The 27,057-nt window shown below is 43.4% G+C and overlaps 1 protein-coding gene across 1 annotated transcript in view; it reads left to right on the forward strand.

The window, feature by feature from the left end:
• The window catches only part of PTN (pleiotrophin), a 145,213-nt gene that overhangs the window by 94,529 nt on the left and 23,627 nt on the right, over nt 1-27,057 (forward strand). The window contains exons 2-4 of the mRNA XM_060245691.1: nt 4,526-4,635; nt 6,662-6,835; nt 15,422-15,583. Coding sequence (XP_060101674.1) covers nt 4,527-4,635; nt 6,662-6,835; nt 15,422-15,583 — 445 coding nt within the window. The 5' untranslated portion in view covers nt 4,526. The remainder of the gene's footprint in view (nt 1-4,525; nt 4,636-6,661; nt 6,836-15,421; nt 15,584-27,057) is intronic.

Here is a 27,057-nt window from a genome sequence, read left to right on the forward strand (position 1 = left end):
ACTTTCTTCTTTGGACTTCACTCTACGAATTTGGTTGACCATTATTCTTGGTCTGATGGTCATTGTTCTTGAATCCCTTTAAGTTCAACATGTTCTTTCTTGCCGATACCCTCACTCATGACCCATTCATACACTTCTGTGGAAATGAGTTGCAATGTTTTTCTTAGATTATATCACTGCAGGCGGGGAACTTGCACATCTAAGAGACCTCCAAGCACATAAAAAATAAGAGTCTCTGGGAGAACAATTCAGTAGTTCCACCCTCTCTATGATATGCTATATTTTCTCTTTCCTCATGACAACCAATCATTTCTCATGACAGACATCACAAGGAAAAGTAGATAACTTTTAACAGCTCCAGAAGAAAAGCTGTATGTTACGGGTTTAAAGACCTTATTATTATTATGGGTTCCCTGAAATATTTCCAATGAATTCATTTTTTTTATTATACAAGGAGCATTGGTAGTTAGATATAAGAAAGGTGGTGTCTACCTCCTAGGAACTGATCATGACCTAGAAACCTTCTTGGTGTATGTACAGAGCCGCCCTGAGCCCGCTTCAGTGGGGTAGGGCGGGATATAAATCAAATCAAATAAAAAAATAAATAAAAATACATCTAAAGGCTTGAATATTACTGAAACTCCAGGTTTTGCCTCTGAATAATAGTCTACCCTGCACTGCTCCTCATATCACTATGCAGTTTGATTTTATCATTTCCCAGAGTTTCAAAAGCAGGTAAGCGAGGGCTGAATAAATATCTCCAGGTTTTGTATATTATGAACCTTTTCATTGTGCATAGTTCCACTGCCATTGTTCCCTAATGCAGTTTTACATCATTAAATAAGTACTTGCACCATGTTCTTATACACTTAGCATAAAAATAAAATTAAAAGGACACAAATCGAATGGGGGGGGGGGGAAATGGAGCATGAGGAAACAGAAACCAATGTGGTGAAAAAGACTGTTGAATCCATGTAAGAGAGAAGTAGAATAACAAGGCAGGGAGGTGGTTAAAATTTTAACACATCCCTAGCATTTGAAGGGCTATGCAGTGTCTTTTTGTACCAAGGATGCTGGTATAATAGAGGGGGCAGGGCAGCTAATAAGGTGGGAAGGCCAAATCCTTCTATAGCCTTTCCTTTGATCTGTTCTGATGGTCTTGTTGGTCCATCCTTCCTTCTGGCTACCACTTTTTGTCGTTTCTCCATCCTCCAAGGGAGAAGCATGTAGTCTCTGAATCTATCTCGGTCCTTGTACTAGATACATAACTAGAATGCCTGTCACTCTTTCACTGTCACAGTATGGATTGCTTTTAACAACAGAGAATATCAGTTTCTTCCTTAAAGCAACAAGCCTCATGTGAACTTTCTCCTATGGCAGCCATCCCCCTTCTGCTAGTGCACAGCCAGCCCATAATAACACCCAGTCATATTGTGAGCTGCTGCTCACTGACAAATGAAGAAGAGAAAAGATTGGATTTATACCCTGCTCTTCACTACCTGAGCAGCTCCGTGGCACAGAATGGTAAAGCTGCAGTACTGCTTACGACCTGAGTTCGATTCCGGCAGAAGCTGGATTCAGGTAGCCGGCTCAAGGTTGACTCAGCCTTCCATCCTTCTGAGGTCGGTAAAATGAATACCCAGCTTGCTGGGGGGAAAGTGTAGATGACTGGGGAAGGCAATGGCAAACCACCCCGTAAAAAAGTCTGCTGGGAAAAAGTCATGATGCCATGTCACCCCAGAGTCGGAAATGACTGGTGCTTGCACAGGGGACCTTTCCTTTTTCCCTTCACTACCTGAAGGAGTCTCAGAATGGCTTACAATCTCTTTTGCCTTCTCCTCACAATAGACACCCTGTGAGGTAGGTGGAACTGAGAGAGCTCTGCAGAAACTGCTCTTGAGAGGAACAGCTCTGTGACAACTTGTGACTGACTCAAGGTCACATCAGCAAGTACATGTGGAGGAGTTGGGCATCAAACCTGGTTGACCCAGATAAGAGTCTGCACAGTTAACCACTACACCAAACTGGCTCTCATATATCCCTCTGGCAGCATGGTGTGAGGATCAGTTTACATGCTAGCTTCTTATAGGGTTTCCAGTTGAGGACAGGGTATCCCCTGGTTTGGCCTCTCTCTCCTGCTTCAGGACTATCAAAAAGCTAGGGTGGGGGGGAATGGCTGCTGAGTGATCCATTATACCCTATGGAGACAGGTCCCCAAAGGGTATAATAGAAAACTGATCCATGGATATCTAGGGTTGGGGGAGGGCTGCTTTTTTTTAGATAGAGACACCAAATTTTCAGCATAGCATCTGGTGCCTCTCTTCAACCCCCTCACCCCAGTTTCAGAAAGATTGGACCAGGGGGTCCAATTCTATGAGCCCCAAAAGAAGCTGCCCCCATCCTCCATTTTTTCTAATGGAACACAGTCAATGTGATGGCAGCTCACCCAAAACTCACTCTGGACTTCAGTTGTACTTTCTCCCTCCCCTCTCCCAGAATCTCCTGTAAGTCCCCTGCCAGGTTGCCAGCCTCACCTGTCATAATTGTATGGTTCTCCAAAACAAGGGGTTGGATGCAGTGGTTCCATTATGCCTCTGAGGAGTCATTCTTCGTGCAGGATGCCTTGTTCTAGCAGAATAAACATGTTCCACTGCTAGAAGCCTCTTTGCTCAGGAATAAGATTCCTTACAGCATTTTCAGGGGAAGCTGGTTGGTCAGCAGTAGAATGAAATAATCTGGAGAATGAGCCCTAGCTCCCAAAAGCTCGTGCTGGAATAGATTCTAGATCCAGGAGGGCAACTGTGTTGGTCTGGAGCTGTAGTGTGAGTCCAGTGGCTCCTTTCAGACCAACAAAGGTTAATTCTGGGTACAAAGATACTTCTGAAGAAGTGTGCATGCACACAAAAGCCTATACCTAGAATTAAACTTTGTTGGTGTTAAAGGTGCCTCTGGACTGAAGCTTTGTAAAATAGATGCTATTAGTTTTTAACGTGCCATAGGACTTCTGCTTTATTTTTACCAAAATTAAGCCATAAGGAGACTTGACCTGAGAACACATCAAGTTGTTGGAAATTGGTCAGGGTTAGAATTGATAATCACTGTCATTGGCTAATTAATCCTTCAAGTGATATGTTTATAACACTCAACCCCCTAAACCTGAGGATTCTGGTAGGTATCCCAGTGATGCTGTAGCAAATTCTGGGAAATTTGGGGGGCAGTGTCTGGGGAGGGCAAAGTCTGGAGGAAGTGTGATGTCACTTCTCGGTGATGCTCTAAGCTGGCTCCTTAGTGTCTCTGGCCTTTGTGATAGCTGCTACAGGAAATTAGAGTAGCACTATGTAGAGGTCATTTTTATCCTACTCTTCAGTTCCTCAGAGGTAGGAAATTGGGGCTGAGGGTTGGTGAATTCCAGCCCCAGGGAAGTAAATAGCAGGCCTAGATTCAGTGGTAACTTTATCCAATAGAAACCCGTAGGAACCTAAATCATTGGGAAAATAACATGATTTATAGTGTACATCTTTTGCCCTTGTTCTTCTTTTTACAAACTACTCAGCAAGTTAATATTTGCACCCAGTTCCTGATGGCTTGGCATCAGGGTGTGTGGCCTAATTTGCAAATGAGTTCCTGCTGGGTTTTCAGCTACAAAAATAGTCCCTTTTGAACTCCTACAACCACAGCTAGTGCAAGTCAGAATTGTGAGGCTTGAGAAAAACCTAGAATCCAATCCCCTGTGTTCCGAGAGCAAATTCTGGATTTGGTGGCAACATTACCCCTTCCCCTTATTTCATGACTTGGGAGGGGGACAGAGTCCACTCCTGGTCATCACAAAGCCACTGTTTCTTCTTCCGTTCCCATTGTTGATGGCACACAATTTGTTGATGACATTGCAGTACTAAATCTGAGGAGGTGACGTAGTAGGGTCCCACATGAGCCTGCCTAGGCGGGGAGGGCGGGATACAAATAAAATTTAATAATAATAATGAGCACAGCCAACCAGAGGACAAAAGGCCATGGGCAGTGAGGCAAAGTGTGAAAAAAAATGGCGGTGACAGGAAGAGGCAGCCAGAAGAACAAAAGAATTCCAAATGGCATTGAAACGCAGTGGCTATTCAGTAGGTTTACATGGAGTGGGGGGGGTGGGGGTTGGCAGTTAGTTTGGCGGCATGCAAATATCAATGAGAGTATTTGCTAAAGCTTTAGGTTCTTATGATATTGCTTAAGCACACTATCTTGAAATTGTATGCAAGGTGGGGGGAGTAGTATATATATAAAATAGCATGACTGTACTATTTTCCCACAGTATATTAAATTGTCCAAGATAGGGCAGATAGAATGCTCTATGCTTTTTTGTGGCATTTGGCAGACTTTTCTTAATAATCTCAATTTGTTGATGACGTGTTTGATCCCCTTCTATATTGATATGCCTATGCATAGGTCGGTTTGCTGTGCATTATGGGTACTGTTTGGGAATTTTGCCTGTGCATTGACGTCTGATCTGACCTTCTTTTTTCTTATTAATCCTCAGAATGCAGAAACAGCAAGAACGATGTCAGATATTTACAGTTGTCCTCTTCACATTTATTGTTCTGCTAGCAGCTGTGAGCACTACTGAGGCTGGCAAAAAAGAAAAACCAGGTAAGGGGCTTTTGATATATATACACAGACACAGAGAGTGTGTTTGTGTGTCTCTCCATATTATTGTTAAGATCTGATCTGGATAGCCCAGACTAGGCTGATCTAATCATATCCTGGAAGCTATGCAGGGTCGGCACTAGTTAGTATTGGATGGGAGACCACTAGGAAATACCAGGGTTGTGATATGGAGGCAGGCATTGGAAACCACCTCTGAACGTCTCTTGCTTTGAAAACTCAATGGGGTGCTGTAAGTCCACTATGACTTGACAATCACTTTCCAAAACCATTAGTGCTAAAACTTATTTTTAAATAAATAGTTCTTGCTCAATGAACTGAGATAGTACTGTTTGGATTTAAACTCCCCCTCTCCCCCAATATACAAGTTATCTAAAGCATCATTAGTTGAAACACTGGATCACAGAGATGAAAATATTAACAAAGGTCATCAAGTTTAAATTTGAAAGGGAAGTAGACCAGACCTCAAGTTCACTTTCCTATAAAAAATAAGCACCTTTTAAATTTTAAAGGGCAGATGCTCCACCAAACAACTATTTGCTGGGGCATGTTTTGTTTCCCCCCACCCCCCATTGCTGCTGCATTGGGGACTGGGATAGGGAAAATGACAAAAATGATTGTCTGGAAATTCCAGAATCAGAAAAAAAATGCCCATATGGAATCCTGAACCTATAACAACCTATAACAACAGCTAGCTCACAGATTTTAGCCTCCAGCTCACACATTTTTGTCTTAGCTCAGGAAGGATGACGCCAGAGCACACTAATTTATGCAGTAGCTCATAATTTTAATGCCAGTAGCTCACAAAGTAGAATTTTTGCTCATAAGACTCTGCAGCTTACAGGGAACATTGCTTAGAATTAATAAGTCAGGTTCCAAACACAAGTTGTTTCATCAGTGATGTGATGCATGATGACATCTCTGTTTGGGGATGGGGTTTCCTCTGCTGGCCAGTTGGGGGCTAGTGGAATGGAGTCCTGAAAACTGGGGATCCCTTGGCCAGACCAGGGATCTGGCAACCCTAGGCTTAGACATTCATAGAGGTGGCTTGCTATTGCCTGCCTCTGCATCCCATATTACATGGAAGTCTCCCTTCTAAGTACTTGCCATGGTCAGCCCTGCTTTGCTTCCAAGATCTGATGAGATTGAGCTAGTCAGTGTGATCCTGCCAACTTCCAGATAACCATAGCCTAAAATGGCATTTCTCCACAATGTCATGTGGAAGTGATGTCATCATGCCAGGCACGTGTGGCAACACCCTAGCATTCTGGCAAAAACTCTATGATTGCTATAAAGTTTTGGCCAAAATGCTAGAGTATCACCATGCAATGTCCCCGACATGATGACTTCACTTCTGCATGATGTCAGTGCACCAATGATGTTGACGTGGGAGGGGACTGTTGGGGGGGGCCTTCCCTCAGCAGCCAATTGGCTGGTGGGTGGATTGGAGCCTCCAAAATTAGAGGGAACCCCGCCCAGACTAGAGGGTCTAGCAACCCTACACATAAATAGGGTATAAATTGCATGTAAAATTGTGCACAACACACAATACAAATGAATTTACAAAACAACAAGAGGGAAAAAATTGGAACACTTGACCAATATATCAACAACTTTTAAAAAAAACGAAGTAGGGGATATTTCTTCCTCCCTCATTAGCAGTTTAGATTCTTACTACCGGTTGGATCTACTATACGTTTTCTGCTAATGGAAGGGGCGGTATACTTCCTGCCAGTTGCCCCTTCCTACTCCAGACCCCCAAGCTCCCTGTCTCCCAGAAACAGCATTTTGGGGTGATCTGATGGTCCCTGTGGAAGGCAGGGAGGCAGGAAAGTTCTGTTCTGCAGACAGAAGGCCCTTCCATTGGCAAAAAGGTGATCTGAATCCAACTCTATGTATGCATCTTTGTGTTGTATGTATCTTTGTGTTCTGAATGTATAGTCAAGATGAACTGTCATAAGCATGTCCTGACCTTTCTTTCCTTTTGTTTGTTCATTGTGGTTCTTTTCAGAGAAGAAGGTGAAGAAGTCTGACTGTGGGGAATGGCAGTGGAGTGTATGTGTTCCCACTAGTGGAGACTGTGGGCTGGGGACCCGCGAGGGAACTCGCAGTGGAGTTGATTGCAAACAAACAATGAAGACCCAAAGGTGTAAGATCCCCTGCAACTGGAAGAAGCAGTTTGGAGGTAGTGCACATTGGGAATGGAATACCCATTATGTTATGGATGATTTTCATATAGGATATGAAAGAGAACACAGTTGGTTGTGTAGGGATGCCCACCTCCAGGTGGGGACTGGTAATCCCCTGGGAATACAGCTCATCTCCAAAGTATAGGAATCAGTTCCCTTGTAGCAAATGGATGCTTTGGAGGGTGGAGTCTATGGCATTGTACCCCACTGAGGACCCTGTCCACCCCAACCTCCATCCCTAAATCTCCAGGAGTTTCCCAACCATACCCTCATCCCCTGCCAGGGCTGGGGTTAGGGGGAACCTGGCAACCCTATGGCTGTGGTAAAGTGAAGTTACATGTGCGGGCTAGGTCAAAGACTTTATCTGAACTTCAGCAAATCAAGCCTCTGCTTCCATGTTTACTTTTAACACTGACAGTGCATCCCAAACAAACCCATTAATATCAGTGGGTTTAGAAGGGTATGGCTCTGCTTAGAATTGTACTGTGGGCTTAGAAGGGTGTGGCTCCATCACAACCTTGGACTTCCTTGGTGGTCCCCCATCCAAGTTCTAAACAAGGATGACCTTGGAGATCTGGCCTAGGGTGCCCAAAATCCTCAGCCTTATGAGATATTTTAGTTGCTCTTCTTTTTAAAGTTGTTGTGAACCATTCGTCATTTTGGTAGTCTTTGCCTGAGGACGCAGAAATATTATGAGTAACTAATGCTGTTTTGTGCATAAATCTTTATGCTTGTCCCTTGACTACTGGCAAACAGACATCTTTCCTATACTGTATATTTAAGGATGCCATCCTCCAGTTTGGACCTGGGGATCCACCAGAATTACAGCTCATCTCCAGATGACAGAGATCACTTCCCCTGGATGCTTTGGAGGGTGGACTCAATGGTATTGTACCTCACTGAGGTCCCTGTCCTCCACAGACTCCATCCTCAAATCTCCATGAGTTTCCCAGCCTGGATCTGGCAACCCCTATCTTCCCATCCCCCACAGCTGGCAAGGGGGACATGGCAACTCTATGTAGTCCCTGCAGCCAGGCAGCTTCAGATCAATTAACCATGATTTGTAAAGTCAGATGTTACCACTAACTAGAATTCCTACAAACTATTTGTTTGAAATCCCAGTTTGGTGCAAACGAACAAATGGGTTTAGTGGCCCACCAGCAGTTGGATGTCAAAACTAAGCACGGTTTGATCAACCAGTGGTTTCTAAATTATAGCTTATCATGACGTTTGAATGTAGCCATATTGTCAAAGAGATGATGGATACATTTTGGAGTCATAGCACTGGAAAAACCAGATGCGTGTTTAAGCTTCATTAATCTCTCCAGGAGTTGAAAAATGATTAGAGCAAATACATTTTTCATGGTGGCCAAGTTAGGTTGACTGGGTTAATTAGCTCATCAAAGTCATAAAGACAAAAAGAAATCTCAGGCAAAAGTGAGTATATCAGATGAGACTGTAAAAAGATAAAGTAAGTTTGAAACAGAAATTAGAAGCAGCAGCCTGTTGCCTGCATTTGCCGCAAATTTGACAGCACAATCTTATCCAATTAGACCTTTTGTTCTGATGTGAACTTCATGGAGTTCATACATTTTATGTTAAAGCATGGAGATTGGGGAGAAAGCCTGGTGAAAATACAGTATTATTAGTAAGTAGCTCTAGCAAAATATAGGCATATATGGCACATTCACATTCAGAATTAATATTTACAATTCAGTTTGTTGGCACAGGGTTTTATTGGCAGAAATATCATATGGGATATTTGGCAGGGTGAGGGTAGGGTTTCCAGGTCCCCCATGGCTTCTGGTACCATAGAGTTTCCCTCCCAAATTACTAGAGCATCCAGGAAAACATAGAGTATTCCTGGAAACTCCTAGAGCGGCCAGTGCATTACATTGCAGGTGCAATGACCTCACTTGCGAGTGATATCATCACACTGGCAACATTGGGAGGGGATCCCCCTGCCGGCCAAATACTGGCTGATGGGTTGGGAACCTCCTGAGTGGGAGAACCCCTGTCCAGCCCAGGAGCTTAGCAGCTCAAGGTAAGGGGGTGTGAAGAAGATATCTAGCAACGTTTTACTTTCCACTAAATCCAAGGCTGAATTGCAGAACAGAAGTGTATTCTGAGAGCATTTGTTGTATATTATAATTAGTGGTGATACGTTTCCATACAAGAAATGCAAATCACTTGTGATCTGGAAATCAGAAGGGGAGGCAAATGTCTATTCAGTTGTGGAGAAACAAAATTATTTTGCTTTGTGAGTTAAGAAAGCCTGGGACACCAAGATCTGCCATTTGTAGTTGGGCAGTGGGGCATCATAAGGGCCACTATTGCCTAGAGTTGCCCCAGCAGCCCCCTCCCAAATGAAGATACAAGATAAGGGGAATTTTTTGTAGAAAAAGCCCAGAAGGAACTCATTTGCATATTAGGTCACACCCCTGATATCACCATTATTTCACAGGAGTTTTTCCAGAATGAACTCATTTGCATATTAGGCCACACCCCCTGACACCAAGCCAACTAGAACTGCGTTCCTGTGTGTTCCTGCTCAAAAAGAGCCCTCTGCAAGACAACTGAAAATGTATCTGTATCGACAAAGGGAGCTTTGACTCCCAAAAGCCATAATCATGTTGGTCTCTAAGGTACTCCTGGACTTGACTCTAACAGCAAATGGGTTCAGCTAATTTTATTTATCTAAAACCAGGCCTTGAATTCAGCAGGAGCTCACAGTAGCGCAGCTCCTGAACCTTTCTCAGGGTTCCCCCTCTTCTTCCTACCTACCTACCTTCTCCATTGAATAGTTAGGTGCAGCTGCATAACAATCCCTGGATGAGCTCTACCACCTATTTTTCTACAAAATGACCTTTCTAAAATCATTTACATTAGTTAAGTTGCTGGTCTATGTCAATAATTATTCTAATATGCTGACAGTTTTGAGGCTGGCTGTGCTAGGCATCTCCCTGGATGGACTGCCTTTTCGACAGATCCATCCAGGCTTCAAACTCAGCTGGCACTCATGCCAGCCTTGCTTTTCATCACCTGCACAGCTGTATATGCACAGAGGTGTCCAGCATCATCCCTTTCACTTGATGTGCTACCAGGTTCAAAAGATGCCACTCTGCACCAAGGGTCTTCCATCACCTGTTTCATGACCTGTTCCAGGCACCCTCCCATCCCACCAGATGTCTCATCATGATGCTTTGCCGATCAGTCCTATGTATTCCTGCCAATTAGTTGTGTCCTAGTCAGTTGTACAACCAGGCCTGTTTAATGGTGGAAAAATCTCTGTCCACAGAGGCAACATGGAGCAGACAGGAAAAAGGGTGGGGGGTGGGGTGGGGTTCACACATAGCCAGACTGGCAGGCTGCACCCAAATTCCTGCTTGGGTCTAAATATAGCAGTCAGGTAGTCCCATGCAACTCATAGGAAGGGTGGATAGATCAACCACAACAGAAATGCTGTAGTTTAGCGGGTACAACTGAGTAAAGCAGCCTACAGCCCTTTGCTGATTGGTCACCCAGATTCTAATAGAATCTTGTGCCTCATTTGAATTTATTAGAAACTAGGCAAATTGATCTGCAACATGATCTGCTACACGTTTCTTGTCCTGTGGGGATCACGTGGTTATAATGTTATCTGACCATCTGCACCCCACAGAGTCTGAAAACAGGAGCGTGGGAGGATCATGCGTCTGGCCACCCAGATTCTGTAATGTCTGGGAACATAAAGAGTGTAGGCTTTTCACAATCAACCGCATCTATCCTTGTTAAACTGCTAAGATTGCATTAAATCTTGTAGACTATGCTGCCTTGTGTTGGGCAGATGTTTCCTGTGATGCTTTTACGTTTGGGTGACTTCAGTGTGATTGCAGCATGTATAAAAATAAAGGAACGTTGCTGAGAAGGGAAGGTTTCTTCTCCTCTGAGCAGGCTTTTTCTCTCGGAACACGTGTTGAGTGATAATTCCTACATTGTCCCACTGAATTTCACTTAAAATGTAATTTAAGTTGAAATGGAACAATATCATCCAGGCAGAAATCTATAAAATTTTGAGAGGAATTTAAGAGAATATGAGAAAAATATGAGGAAACTCTTGGGGAAGGGAGAGGATATGCATCTCAGTGTGATGTTTGCATTTGGTGATATTTCTAGTCTACAGTTTTCTTTTCCCTCAGTTGTTTGTTTATCTTCAGATCCAGGGAAATGATGTGATATTGTTTTAGGGTTGCACAAGACTCTAGCATATTAACTGAGACCCTGACTTTAATTAATTACTCTCAGCATTCCACAATTAAAGATATATCTGTCCATCAATCTCCAATTTTGACATATTTATTTCCTTCATTATGATCCCTCCCCCTAGGAATTAAACCAAACAAATGGTAACCATATAAAAAAGCTTGTTATTCCTGTTTGGTCCTTGAATCTGCTAAGCACCTTCATTATGTTGTATGCTAATCAACTGTTCACCCTCTACTTCTATTCCATTTCATTGTATCTGAAGAAGTGTGAGTGCACAGGAAAGCTTATTCCTTCAATATTTGTTGGTCTTAAAGGTGCCACTGGACTCAAACTTTGTTCTGGTGCTTTGTTCTGCGCTGCCCACCTAAGACTATGGTGTGTACATCACATAAGCGAAGACTGAAAGAATCAGGCATGTTTAAAACCAGGGGAAAGAAAATTTACATAGCAATCCAGCTGAATTAGACCAGAACAACTCTATTTAGGATTGCACTAAGTGAACTAGCAAAACATCTGAAAGGCTGTCTCAAAGAAGAAAAACAACAGATGTTCACTCCTGTCCCTGTGAGAATGGCAAAGATAATGAGTTCAACTTGTGGGAGCACAAGCTTAAGCTAAACTACCACATAATAGATTAATGGGAGGAATGCCACAGGGAGTGGAGCAAATGCAACACAGAGTGGAGAGTTTTTTTGAAGAGGTTAGAGAAGACCTACAAAGTATGGCCTGGATCTAGACTAACCTTTTTTGTGTGCTCAAGAATTTCTACCCATGGAGTGTGATTATCGTGTTTCCCCCCCTTCCTGCAGAATGCCTCTGAAATTCTGTTCCTGGGGTTCCCCTCTCTCCAAAGAATAGGTTTGGGAGCATTTGCAATGTTGCAGATGGCGAAAGGTAGTAAAATGGCACGTGGGGGTGAAAATCCTTGTGCCTGAGGAAATACCTAGTCTGGATCCAAGCTTGTGCTTTAAGAATGGGTCTGCTGCAGCGACTGGACTACGCGTCTCCTGCTCTGTACTGTCATATTAATGGAGAAAAAGAAAATGAAAATTTTCAAGCAGTCTGTCAGTATAGTAGCCCCAAGGAATATCAGATCTGGTGAACAGAAGGCTGCCTGTGTTCTTTCGCAGAGTCCTCATTCACCAAGAGCTTTCCCCCATCTCATTTTAAGTATGGTGGTTGGATTCCTCCATTCCCTGGAGACTCCTTCCAAACTGTCACCACCTGGATTGTGCAGAGAACTCAGATCTAAGCCCAATAGAAAGTATCTGAAATCAGTTTCTGATCTGCAATATCACCAAGATTCTTCTAATTTTCACACAGCTGCATCCTGTCTGGTACATTTCCCCCCATCCGTCATCCAAAGAGATCAGGGAACAAAAGCTTAACTCTGTTTTCTTCACAATGGTTACCAAACAGAGTGGTTACCATTGAGAACAGAATCAAGTTTTTGTGTGGTGAGATTATTCTATATGAAGTGTGAAGTTTAGGTAAAGCGTACAGCAAAATGAGACCACAATATTCTGAGATTGCTTGTTAGCTGCTATCTAGAACCAAAATGGACCTGTAAACTTTGGTGTAAGTTTAGCGCTGTAACAGAAGGTATCCTTTTTACATGAATGTAAAAGTGATTGGTTCACACCTTGAAAGATATACCTGTTGGATTGTGCATGTTTAGGGTTGCCAAGTCCAACCCCAGAAATATCTGGGGACTTTGGGGGTGGAGCCAGGAGACTTTGGGGGTGGAGCCAGGAGACTTTGGGGGTGGAGCCAGGAAACACTGGGGTGGAGCCAGGAAACACTGGGGTGGAGCTAGGGGGAGGGGGGGGAACTGCGCCGGGGAGCATGGCGAGCCGCCCCGTCTCGGAGCAGGTGATGCCGCTGTGCAGCTGCCGCCTCTTCTCCGCTTGCCATGGCTGCTCCTCCGAGATGGGCTCAGCCTGAGCCCATCTCAGAGGAGCAGCCACGGTGAGCGGAGAAGAGGAGGCAGCGGCGCGGCGGCCTCACCCGCTCTGCCTCTGGGGTAGAATCAGAGGGGGGGGTGGAGGCAGGCCGGGGGCGTGGCGAGCCGCGAGTCCGGGTCCTAGAGGGGCCCAGATTCGCGGCTCGCCATGCTCCTGGCCTGCCTCGCCCTCCCCTGAGCTGCTGCCACCTCTTAGCTGCTCCTCCGAGATGGGCTCAGCCTGGGCCCATCTCGGAGGAGCAGCTGCGTTGGGCAGGGAGGGGGTGGCAGCAGCATGGCGCGGCGGCCTCGCCCGCTCCGGGATGGGGCGGCTCGCCATGCTCCCCGGTGCCGTTTCCCCCCTCCCCCCGCTTCCGTTTTTTTGGGGAGCAGGGGAAGAGGGTGGAAATCCTGGGGTCCCCCGCCAGGGCGGGAGGGTTGGGAAGCCTATGCATGTTTGGATTACTTATTCCGGGCTGGATTTGTTCTGTGTATTTCAGAAAGATGTTTGATACTGATTAACTGCATAGGTTGTATTTTTGAGACTTTATTACAGTGTTTTGATACAAGTTTTTTTCTGTTGTCACTGAGACCCTTTTTTGTATGAAACCTTTTGCAATTTTGGTTTTTTACTTCCCATGTTTCTCACTTTTTGCTGTACTATCTGGAGGTTGGCAACTCTATATATCAGGTAATACCCAGAATCTTCAGTTCAAAAATTCAGGCAGTAGGTAATGTGAAAGACCTCATCTTTTACAGATGCTGCCAGTTTTATATAACAGTGCCCTTGATGGACAATGCTAACATCACAGTTTAATTAAGATCCAGTAATTCGGTAGCTTTGTGTGTCTACCCCCTTCTTTCTTGGTTTTTAAATGACACATGAAGGCATTTTTGTGTGTGTGCTGGAGAGTATTTGGCATTTGAAATCTGTTGTTTCTTTTGGACTTGGCTCTGGTTGCTCTACTATTTCTATTTTGATTTGTTTGTTTTGACATTTTTATTGCTATTGCTGCTTTGAAGTTATTCTATTGTGAGGTCATTAAGGTTTCTTGAGCAGCCTGCAAACATATTGCAAAAGGCAGGCTAGACATATTTTAATATTAAAATACATATTTGCAGATGACATTCTGGAAGGACCTTGGGCAGAACAGATGTGTTCTCAACACTGTTACAGTCACTACAAAAGAACTCCTGTTGTCAGTGATGACATTTAAGGGGGGAAAGTAGATAAGGGACATCACTAAGTTTTGTAACTAGACCAGTTGAGTACCAAAAAGTATCTTCTATGACCTTTCTTTTCCTTTCCCTTCCCTTCCCACCCCACCCCAGCTCATTTATAAATCTTGAGCAGCAGAAAAAAATCACGTTCTGCATTTTTTGGATGTCACTGTCAGGGATACATGGACGGAGACAAATTTTGCTACCATGAAAGTAACTTAGAATTATTGTCCCTAAGCAAATAAAACAGATTCAAAAGTATAGGGAAGCACCTAATCCATGATCAGTGGTTTAGTATAGAAATCTCTAAAATAGTACAGTAATCCCTAATATTCTTTTAAAAATGGCATTTGAGCAGAACATGAAATGATGTGTCAATCTTATTCAAGCCACAAGGCAAATTCTGTCAGAATGAGGCCTATGATTTTTCCACGTTCAATTAAAATTCAGTTTTCCCTGTCCCCAACAACGTTAGTGAAATGTGATATAAATGCTGTTGTTTTTATTTCAGTTTTTGTGGCTGTTATGTACACATGCTGTAAAAATAGAATTTAATAGTAAAGTGCCATACAATTTGGCATTAAAATGGACTAAGAGAAACTACAATTTTTTAAAAAAAAATTATCCAAGATTATAAACCGGATGTACATCATGCACAAAAAATACTGTAAGCATACATATTCATAAATCCCTAAAGAGGATGCTTCAGGCTCAAATTTATCTTCCTATGGTTGCCAGCTCCTGATTGGGAAATACCTGGAGGTTTTGTGGGTGGGGCCTGGGGAGGGTGGGGTTTGTGGAGAGGAGGGACCTTGGCAGGTTACAATGCCATGGATTTTATTCTCCAAAGCAGCCATTGTCTTCAGTGGAACTGATCTCTCTCATCTGGAAATCCTTTGTAATTCCAAAGGATCTCCAGACCTCACCTGGTGGTTGGCAACTCTACCCCTGCCATCAACCTTTTTCCTGTCTCTGCTTCCCTTTACTATTTGCAGTTTGGATCTTAATTAAGCTGTGATGTTAGCATTGTCATTATCTGCCAGAGACAGCAAAATCACCTAAGTGCCCTCCTGTGGTTTGTGAGATGATACGTGAAAGGCCCTTGAAGGAACCATTTACCTTTTGTTTTACTCCCACATTGTTACAATGGTGCATATTCCTTTGTGCATTTCAGCGGAGTGTAAATACCAGTTCCAGGCATGGGGAGAGTGTGACCTGAACACTGCTTTGAAGACTCGAACCGGGAACCTGAAACGAGCTTTACACAATGCAGACTGCCAGAAAACTGTCACCATCTCCAAGCCCTGTGGAAAGCTGACCAAACCCAAACCTCAAGGTAACACTCATTTGGAAACTTGTGTCATGGGACCTCTACAACAAGGGTTGTCAGCTCCCCCTCTCACCCCTTGAGAATGAGGGCCCCCCTACTGACAGTCAGCTGACTTACCAGGAGAGGGAGGCCAAGGCTACTTTGGCAGCCACACTGGTGATATCTTGAGGCAACACTCTGGTATTTGGGCAAAAACTCTATGGTAGAAGCCATTTTTATCATAGAGTTTTTGCCAAAATTCCAGAACATTGTCATGGTGTCACAGCCATGATAATGTCACTTCCAGTACACACCTGACCTCCCTCCAACTCCTAATAAGTCCCCCCCATCCCCTGTTGGTTGCCGAGACCTGTCAACTCTATCTCCTACCATTATTTTTAGCTACAGTGGGATTATCCAAGTATCCATGGACTTTGAAGAGTGAAGCTTTCCTGCTTCCCCTTCTACTGCAGTGTACTTGAGCACCTCACTTTTGTTCCTGAAGTTTCTTGAAGTCTTTGGACCTCCATAGTTGGATGCAAAATGGTATCTTCAAACCTGTGCTGTGCTTATTTATTTGGTTGGTTCAATTTCTATCCAGGCCCGTAGCTACGAGGGGGCCTGTGGGGGCACAGCCCCCTGACTGCTAGGCCGGGCCCCCTGACCAGCCTCCAGTGCCTTGGCTGCATCCTTCTCCATTCTGCCATCATCATACACCATTGCTTCTGCTTGCTTAGGGGATGTGATCATACACAGTTGCTTCTGCTTGCTTAGGGGCCAGCAGAATTCTCTGACCCATCAGCAAGCAGAAACAACAGGGCACTTTCAGCACCCAGGACTGAAAGTTAAGCTCCCTGTTGCTTCTGATTCCTTAGGGGCTGGAAGAAATCTCTGACCCCTCAGCAAGCAGAAACAACGGAGCACTTTGAGCGCCCAGGACTGAAAGTTAAGCTCCGAGTTGCTTCTGCTTGCTTAGGGGCTGGAAGAAATCTCTGACCCCTCAGCAAGCAGAAACAACGGGGCACTTTCAGCGCTCAGGATTGAAAGTTAAGCTTCTCCTTGGGCTGATGTTGGGCTAGAGGGCACCTTGCAAGAAGAGGCCGTTCTGGCCCTCAAGTGGGGCAGCGGGGATAGGGGGCGGATGACTCCATTGCAGGCTTTCTCTGCCAGACAGGGCAGGGTAGGGTAGGCTGGCACACACAAGTGGAGGTCCTGGCTGCAGTCCGGGGCTGGGGATCGTGGAGAGGTGATGTTCGCCTGCAGGGGTTTTCTGTTCTGGTCTCCCTGGCCACCCAGGCGAGGGTGGGAGCTGCACTTGGGCGGCCTCAGCTTGCCCTCTGACAGGAAGAAATCCAAATTGGAGGTCTTGTAGTCCCAGAAGTCAGCTGCGACTTGGTGGTGCCTTCCACCCCCCCCTTGTCCTGCTGGGCTTGCCTAGCTGGATCATGCTACAGGTAAGGGCAGACTGTGTGGCATGTATCTAAACCTCTGAGTGGCTCCCCACCAGAACTGTTGGAAGAAGGGTGGAAAGGGATCACCTTGAGGCAACTGTGGGGAGGGGGGAGGCTGTATGGCAGTGAGCTGGCAGCTTTCCTCCTCAGCAGTGGTAGGAGAGAAGGCCATGGAGGTTGTGCCCACTACATGCCCCCTGAAAAAAATCAGGGCCCCCCAATTCTTCAAATCCTGGCTACGGGGCTGTTTTTATCTCACCCTTCCCACGAACAGGCTCAGGACATGTTACAGCATTGGTTATAATACAGTAAATCAGACACTAAAACCTGTAAAATCTTTAACCCCTCACAAGATGGCGTTCAAACTATTCAAAACTATTTCCAGGTTCTTCTGGTATTAATTCAGTTGTAAATAAATGAAGAGGGCTAAATCCCATAGGGGTTTCAAATGGATACCCTATCCTCAGCCAAACCAAGGTGTGTGTGTGTGGGGGGGGGGGTTGTCATCCAACCTCAGCTTGTGGATTACAAGACCTTGTAAAAGATGTTAACAGATAATAACAGATGATAACAAGTGATAACAGGAGTGGCCAGATGGTATTTGATGTCCACTGCCTCATCCAAAAGCCTGGCCTATGGAGAAAGATTTATACTTGGAGCTGTCAACTGATTGCCTTAAAATCCTACTTTTAAAAGCTAATTAATTAATTGACCAAATGTAAATATGCTTACATATCTCAGGGTAAGCTTTGAAGGTATGTGATGCAACAACTTTACTGCAGCAAAAGCAAATATGGACCAGTCTGGTAAAATGGAGGACAGGGGCAATGAAGCCAAAATGTTTCATAACCCCCCCCCCCAAAGGTCTATAGAGGGGGAAATACAATTAAAACTGTGTGAACTTATATTTTGCATGCACAGATACAGGTGGTGGTGGAAAGTGCCATCAAGTCACAGCTGACATGGGAGCCCAATAGGGTTTTCAAGGCAAGAAACATTCAGAGGTGGCTTGCCATTGCCTGTCTCCATGTTATGATCCTTCTATTCCTCAGAAGTCTCCCATCCAAATACTAGCCAGGGCTGACCCTGCTTAGCTTCCAAGATTAAATGAGATTGAGCTAGCCTGGGCTACTCAGGTCAGGGCCATGCGCAGGTACAGATAAATATAAAACAATACAACCACATGCACGCATGAACACACACACACACACTTTCCTATTAATTACAATGAATGAGATCAAGGTAAATAATGCTGCAGAGTTCCACACAGAACTTTCGCTGCTATCTGATTAGAAATATTGGGCTTTGACTGCAGCTTTGAAAGATTCCACATGGAATCAGGTTCTGCCTGCAAGATAAATCTCAGCTGAAATCATATTGAAGAAGTTGAGTAATCACTTCAGACTACAACTTCAGCAGAGCACCATTCTATTCTCATTCCAGCAGAAGCGTTTAATCAGGAAGCAAAAGAGAAATAGTTGTAGGAAAACACTGTGCAAACACATCTGATAAATAAAGACATTATTAATACATGATAAGAGAATGTCATACTTTAACAAATACACATGTGTGGCATACACATAGAACAAGACTGAATATAGGCATTGCAAAAAGTTATTTTTATGTTTTGATCATGTCTCTTGAGCCAAAGTTCAACTTCTCTGTGCAATTTTGCAATATTGTTACAATTTTGTTTCTTAAATTTGGTCATGTTGTTTATCTCTGTAGGGAATTGGATTCTATGTATATTGTAGGGAATTGGATTCTATGTATATTGTTGTCCCAAGGTTCCTCCTCCTATTGTTTTCACAAGATAGTATCTGAATAAGTTTTTTAATCTGTTATGTGCATCTATACCCTGCCTTTTTCCTGCTATGCAACTTAAGGTGGACTGCTTGAGATGGTCTCCCATCCTGACACTTAACTATATGTGCAAAAGGTTGGACTAGATGACCCCTGAAGGTATCTTCCAACTCTATATGATTCTATATGGACCTGTTTAGATTCAACAAGGTAGCTGCATGATATATCTTCAGTTTGTACCATTCCTTGAGGCATTGTCTGCTTTTCTTGGTCTGATGCAAAGTGTAAAACAATCCTCCAGTGAAAGTGCAGAAGGGTAGCCTTTGATACAACTTCTAGCAGTGCCTAGAACTTTTCCTGTGAGTGGCATAACACGACATCCAGTGTCATGGTTCCCTCCATTTCTTCACCCCCAACCCTCCCACCAGTTGCCAGTCACTGCCAGAAAACCCTAGTCTTAAATGTACTTGTGATACCAATATTTGTAAAAGTGGTTTTGCCTTCTGACTTCTGGTTTACCCTTTTTCCTGTTTATGAATTGGCTTTTATTCTTCCTCACATGCAGTGTATCCAAAATCTGAACAAACTATCACTGGGTGCTCATAAAATGATAGCTTCCAGCATGATTCTGTAAGCAGCAGGAGAACAGAAAATAAAACGATGAGCAGCTAGCACACACGTGTTTTTTTAAAGGCAAGCATTGCAATGAAACTGCCTTATACAGAGCCACATACTTTATCAAAAGCATATCTGTGTCATTCCCAGATAAATATGTTTTCATTGTAATCAGGGCTTTTTCCCTGGAAAATAAGGAGGAAAATAAAGGAGAAACACACAGGTGCCCCTCATGAACATTTTTTTAGAATGTGGGTTCTGGAATCCCATTCCACTGGTGCTCCCCCAGAAAAAAAGCCCTGGCTGTAATTAATCAAGTCTTTTTATGAACTCTGCAACTGCAGCAGGTGCTGCATGCCCAGGGATATTGAAAGCGGGAGTTGAGGCTATGCAATGTGTCACTGTGCCTAAGACAAGGTATCTGGCATGTATCATAAAAGGTGCTCTGCAGGGCTGCTTGTTTACAGCCTCAGAATTGCTGCTGTTACCCAAAGCGCAGCAGAATCTAATCAAAATACCAAAGTTCCCCCTTGGTTTGGATAATGAGATTAATACTAGATGGCAAAAAAAGGAGACAAACCCTCTAAACTAATAGAAGAGCTAGAATCAAGTCTAGGAGCACCTTAGAGACCACCAAATTTTGGGGGGGATATGTTTTTGGGAGTCAAGTCCTTCATCAAATCTAAAATCAGTATTTTTCAATTATTTCTTGTTAATTTTTCCACCAAGAAAACCCTCTATAAGTAGTGTTGTCAAATCTAGGTTGGGAAATACTTGGAAATTTTGGGGGTAGAAGCTGAGGAAGGAGGGTCTTGGGGAGGGCAGGACAGTGTGGTATAATACCATAGACTCCACCCTTCAAAGCAGCCATTTTATCTAGGGGATCTGATCTCTGTTGCCTGGAGATCAGTTCTCATTCCAAAAGACCTCCAGGCCTTACCTGGAAGCCCTGCCTACAAGGCCTCTCCTTAGCTGGCTTCCATGCTTCTAAGCATCTAACTGGTGTTCATAAGATATGTAGTTTTCTTCACCTCCTGAATTAGCCTGGGGAGGCATAGAAAACTATGAGTCCCAGGAAGCTTGGCCTGTAGTGATGCTCCTGAGTATTCAGGCTACAAAGAGATATTTCAGCTGTCCCTGCTACTGGTTCTAGTGTGTCATCAATAGGCCCAGTTGGGGCTTGGAGTTCTCCTAGAATTACACTTGATTTCCAGAAATCAGTTCCCTTGAAGGAAATAGTAGCTTCAGAGGCAGACTGTAACAAGAGTTCCCAACTCCTTTTGAGCCTGTGATGATCTGTGTAGAATTCTGAATTCAGGGTAGTGGGTACAACTACAAAATGGCCACCACAGTAGGTGGAGCCTCACACACATACAGGCAGCACAAGTGCAGGGAAGAGGAGGGGTGATTTTAAAAATACGTTAGGAAAAATGGGCAAGAGAGACAGAAAATGGCTGCTTTGGAGGACAGACTCTATGGCATTACACCCTACTGAGGTCCCCACCCTCTCCAAGATCCACCCCCAAATTTCCAGTAATTTTCCTTCCTGAAGTTGACAACTCAAGCCATAGCACCCATAGGTACCACTTGAGGGACCCCTGAAGTCTATAGTATCACATGTCTGCTGAGCTCCCTCTCCTCTCTAAACTCTACCATCCCCAGGCACTGCCCTCAAATCTCCAGGAATTCCCCAAGCCAGAGATGGCAACCTTCATTGATTTGCTCACCCCTTTGTAAGAGTAAGTTTATTTGGAAGAAGGAGATAACTAGCATTTAGCTAGTGGTGACAAACCCTAGCTAGGCCAAAGTTTGGAAAGTCTGGACCAGGTTTTTACTGGGGTGTGTGTGTATAGATCTCCAAATGTATGCTGCTTGTATTCTATATATTATTTTATTTATGTACTTTATTCCCATTGGGAACCCAAAGCAGGTTACATGGTGATGATGATGATATTGGAGTTATATCCCACCCTGCACTCCGAATCTTAGAGTCTCAGAGTGGCTCACAATCTCCTTTATCTTCCTCCCCCACAACAGACACCTGTGAGGTGGATGGGGCTGAGAGGACTCTCACAGCAGCTGCCCTTTCAAGGACAACCTCTGTGAGAGCTATGGCTGACCCAAGGCCACTCCAGCATGATTCTCTTCTCCATTTTATCCTCACCACAACCCTGTGAGGTAAGCTACACTGAGGGTGACTGGCCCAAGATTACCCAGCAAGTTTCCATGACATAAATGGGAATTTGAACCTGGATTTCCCGCATCCTAATCTGACACCTTAACCACTGCATCACATTGGTTCTGAAATTCACTATTTTTAGATGCAGAGGGGTTTTATTTAAACAAAAAACAAAATTCCAGTAGGAATCACAGTGACCCCATATAAACTAAGGCTGTTTTCAGACGGCCAATTTGAGCTGATGTAGGCACTTTCCCCAGTGGATTAAAAAGTTAAGGTCAGAGAGGCACAGCTGCCGACCATTCCGCTCTTGCACTCACCCCATCCTCTGATGTCTCTGAAATTAATCAAATAGCTACCTGTAAGGAAGTGCTAGCAAAATCTTCTGCTGCAGCCCTCCCACATTTCCTGGCATCTGATTGCTGAAGCACGCAAGCAAGGTAGATTGATGGTGTGAATCCACCAATCCGCTCTAGGCACTCACCAGCATTCTTTTTTAAAAAATAAAGTAGGAGTCAGGTGCACCTTTAAGGTACACTTGACTCCTGCTTTGTTCTACTGCTTCAGACCAACACAGTTGCCCACTTGGATCTTTTTTTCTAAAAAAAAAAAGCAATCACTGTCAATGAGTGCATGACCCCTAAAATGTAAGGGGGAAAAAAGAAACCCAACTGCAGTAAGGGGATGGCAGGCAACAAGCATGTGAACATACCAAAGCACCCCCAACTTGATATATGGATGCCTCATGTGAGAGTGTGTGAATGAGATTTGTCCGTTCCATTTTGGGGCAACAGGATTTGAGATACCTTTCATGCACATGAAGCTCCCTTTCTGTACCCAGCCTAAGAGTGTACCTAACTTTGTGCATTGCAGGAGACAATCAAGAGTAATGTGGAAGATGTAAGGAAATTTCTCTAGCATTACTGATTTCCTTGCTGATGGATAAGCTTCTGAGTAATTACAGGTTTCCTTGGGACATTGTTTGGAAACCACTGTTCCTGATCGGTGAAACCCAGTTACGTCAGTACTAATGAAATGAGTGAGGAATAACTGGGGAGTACAGCAACAGAGAGTGCAATAAGGACAGCTTGACATGAGCAATTAGTGTCACTGTGATGCCCATGCCAGCGACCAACTGCCAATGGAGAATGTCCTTCATGTAAACTTTGGTGGTAACTGCTTGAGGTTAACAGTCCCTCTGATCTGTAACTAGATGTTCGTAGAGCACAATTATCACACAATCTATTCTCCACTATAAAGTATGACACCGTACATAATATGAGAAACAGCAGGTGAATGGCAGCGGCTGGTATTGTGCTCCAGTAAAGGGGAAATTTATACAGATGTTGTAGCATCATTATAATGAGCAAAAGAGCTATGTATATATTTAGGGAAGGGACGGTGGCTCAGTGGTCGAGCACCTGCTTGGTAAGCAGAAGGTCCCAGGTTCAATCCCCAGCATCTCCAACTAAAAAAGGTCCAGACAAATAGGTGTGAAAAACCTCAGCTTCAGACCCTGGAGAGCCGCTGCCGGTCTGAGTAGACAATTTATTTATTTATTTATTACTTTACATTGACTTTGATGGACTGAGGGTCTGATTCAGTATAAGGCAGCTTCATATGTTCATGTGATGGAAGATAATACGAATGTGTTTTGGTACTGTTTGTTTGAGTAAAAGAATGTCTTCCAGAAAATCAGCAAGTAGTAGTTTTGTATGCTTAGGCAGAGAAAGTGGCTCATATGATTTGCTTTCAGAAAGTCCCCCTGATGAAGTCCTTGAGAGTCAAATCGATCAAGCAACTGGTGTTAGGAAAGATGTTTCTTGACCTGACACCTTGGAGAGGTGCTGCCATTTACGCTGGACTGATGGTCAGACTAGACTGTGTGTCAGACCACTTCATATGCTCAGTCTGTGAGTGGCAGTCAGGCAGGAAAATGACATTATAAATGAAATAAGAGTGAATAAAGACAGCAAAATAATTTCTTTCTATAATTAAGTAAAAAGCATTAACAGAGCAGAAATATCTATTGTTTATAGCCAAAGGCCATCAAAATAGAAAATTAAGAACTTAATGTTTAAAAAAGACTAAAAGCATCATAAAAAGAAATCAGTTACAAGATAAGATATAAAAGCAAGTAATATTGATTTGCAGAAATGCAATTACCGTTAACACTACTCTTAAACATCAAGGAAAGTTCCCTTGGATAGAATCATAGATCCCATAGGTATGGTCTTAAGATCACTAGAACTGGGTTCCAAAGCATTTTAGTTCCTCTCTAGAGGAATCCAGTTATACTGCAGTCTGTTTGAAATTAAGGGAGTGAAACTACTTCCAAAGGAATTGTGACCAAAAATGCCTGTTGACTATTAAAGCTTACATAGGTCAGAATTGTTTCAGTGATGGTTTGTATCTCTCCTCTTTCTGTTATAAATTCCTCTTTGGTGACTGATGATTCTTGGATTCAACCTCCAACCCCACCTTTGTGCATGCTCTGCCTGCTTGGTCCTATGGGACTGAAGTGACTGCTCTGTAGATAACTGGGAAGAAGGAAGGTGCATTGTAGGCATTTCTTTATTCTGTCACCTTTTGTCTTAGAACGACTAAGTCAATCAATGGGTGTCTCTCTCTGTAATTTCCTGTTCTTAATATAGCACAGGGGTGGCCAAACTTGCTTAACGCAAGAGCCCTATAGAATAAATGTCAGATGTTTGAGAGCTACAAGACATGAACAAATATTACACACACATCTTTATTGAAACTATTAGTATTTTCTTTGCACAGAAAGATAAAATACATATGTATGCATTTTGCAGCACAACCATGCTAAAGGGAGACTTTTTTTAAAAAAAAAAAAAGAGAAAAACTGAGAATAACAGTCCCCTTAAAACCAGCATAGAGAAAGATTAAGAAATTGTTTTTTGGCACCAGTGGGAGAAGGAAACACATATGTACCATATAAATCACTGACCACTGTTTGCATCCTTATGCATCTCTCTGTGCCTTGAAATGAAGGTTAGTGAACACAGCTCCTACAAAAGCTATGAAACTAAGGGGGAACCCTGCACCACACTCTTTAATTCCATCCCTCCTTCCAGTGGTTCCCCTGGTTCTTGCACTCCCCCCTCCCCCTGCTCTAGGTCTCCAGGTGACCACTGTGGTGGAGAAGAGTTTGCAAGTCTGCCTGTTTCTTCCTTCCCCACTTCACACATGGTGGAAAAAGTCACCTATTTATAGGTCAGCTCTCGGAGCCTGCATTAAGTTCCTCCTGAACCTCCAGGAGCCACACAATATGTGTGAAAGAGCCACATGTGGCTCCTTGATATAGCAAAATGAGTAGTGATTTGCAGTGCTGTGTTCTGTCACTAGGTGTCATTGTTTGCTACTGCATTTGTAGCTTATGGGCACAGCACCTGCGTTGTATGCACAAGATATCAGGTTCTATCTCTGGCAAACTGGTTTTACATATAAGGGATGATGCAGTGTTCCATAGTGTAATATGTCAACCAAAATTGGCAGCATAAATGCCACATACACATCTGGCCACATATTTTAAAATTCAGCTAGAAATACAAATGCTTAAAATATGCAGGCAAACAATCACAGATAGCCAAATGTATTGATCACTCACAGAGAATGTTGGAATCTAGTAGCAACTGGCAAGCTGCCAGCATTTGAAGCTGCCTTTTTGTATGGTGCCCATATTCTAAAAGAATATTCACTTTGTATGCATCAGCAGAATAATCAAATATATGAGGGGAGTTTATCTAATGAGCTTAATTTTTAAAGACATTTTCTACGAGATTTGAGTATGTGCAGCTGGGCCCTTCTAAGCATGCACAGCAAATTTTTTCAACCAGATATATATGAACTGAGTAACATGGTTCTGCTCAGAAAACCTTCATTGGAGATAGGACTGCTTTCAAATTTCTCATCCTTGCTGAGTCAGCTCAAGAAGTCTCATCTAAATTTGTGTGTGTGTGTGTGCACATGCACACACACACAAATGTAACCCACCAGTCTTTATTTCCAGACTGTGGAGTATTTCTTTGAACATTTCCCTCATCAAATGTATGGATGTTTTTTCATCATTATTTGCACAGCATAAAACCAGTATTGTGCATTACATGCATATTGTGCATATAGAGATGTACAATGTACATGTAGACAGCATATAAACTACATCTAAATATTAATGCAACATGCATGCAATGATACATATGAACATAAGAACATAAGAACATAAGAGAAGCCATGTTAGATCAGGCCAATGGCCCATCCAGTCCAACATTCTGTGTCACACAGCGGCCAAATATATATATATATATATATATATATATATATATATATATATATATATATATATATATATATATATATATATATATATATATATATATATATATATATATATATATATATATATATACACACACACACACACACACACACACACAGTGGCTAATAGCCACTGATGGACCTCTGCTCCATATTTTTATCTAACCCCTTCTTGAAGGTGGCTATGCTTGTGGACGCCACCACCTCCTGTGGCAGTGAATTCCACATGTTAATCACCCTTTGGGTGAAGAAGTACTTCCTTTTATCCGTTTTAACCTGTCTGCTCAGCAATTTCATCGAATGCCCACGAGTTCTTGTATTGTGAGAAAGGGAGAAAAGTACTTCTTTCTCTACTTTCTCCATCCCATGCATTATCTTGTAAACTTCTATCATGTCACCCCTCAGTCGACGTTTCTCCAAGCTAAAGAGCCCTAAGCGTTTCAACCTTTCTTCATAGGGAAGGTGTTCCAGCCCTTTAATCATTTTAGTTGCCCTTTTCTGAACTTTCTCCAATGCTATAATATCCTTTTTGAGGTGCGGCGACCAGAACTGCACACAGTACTCCAAATGAGACCGCACCATCGATTTATACAGAGGCATTATGATACTGGCTGATTTGTTTTCAATTCCCTTCCTAATAATTCCCAGCATGGCGTTGGCCTTTTTTATTGCAAACGCACACTGTCTTGACATTTTCAGTGAATTATCTACCATGACACCAAGATCTCTCTCTTGGTCTGTCTCTGCCAGTTCACACCCCATCAACTTGTATTTGTAGCTGGGATTCGTGGCCCCAATGTGCATTACTTTGCACTTGGCCACATTGAACCGCATCTGCCACGTTGACGCCCACTCACCCAGCCTCAACAGATCCCTTTGGAGTTCCTCACAATCCTCTCTGGTTCTCACCACCCTGAACAATTTAGTGTCATCCACAAATTTGGCCACTTCACTGCTCACTCCCAACTCTAAATCATTTATGAACAAGTTAAAGAGGATGGGACCCAGTACCGAGCCCTGCGGCACCCCACTGCTTACCGTCCTCCACTGCGAAGACTGCCCATTTATACTCACTCTCTGCTTCCTATTACTCAGCCAGTTTTTGATCCACAAGA

This window comes from Heteronotia binoei, chromosome 8 (genome assembly GCF_032191835.1).
Source record: "Heteronotia binoei isolate CCM8104 ecotype False Entrance Well chromosome 8, APGP_CSIRO_Hbin_v1, whole genome shotgun sequence".
Lineage (NCBI taxonomy): Eukaryota > Metazoa > Chordata > Lepidosauria > Squamata > Gekkonidae > Heteronotia > Heteronotia binoei.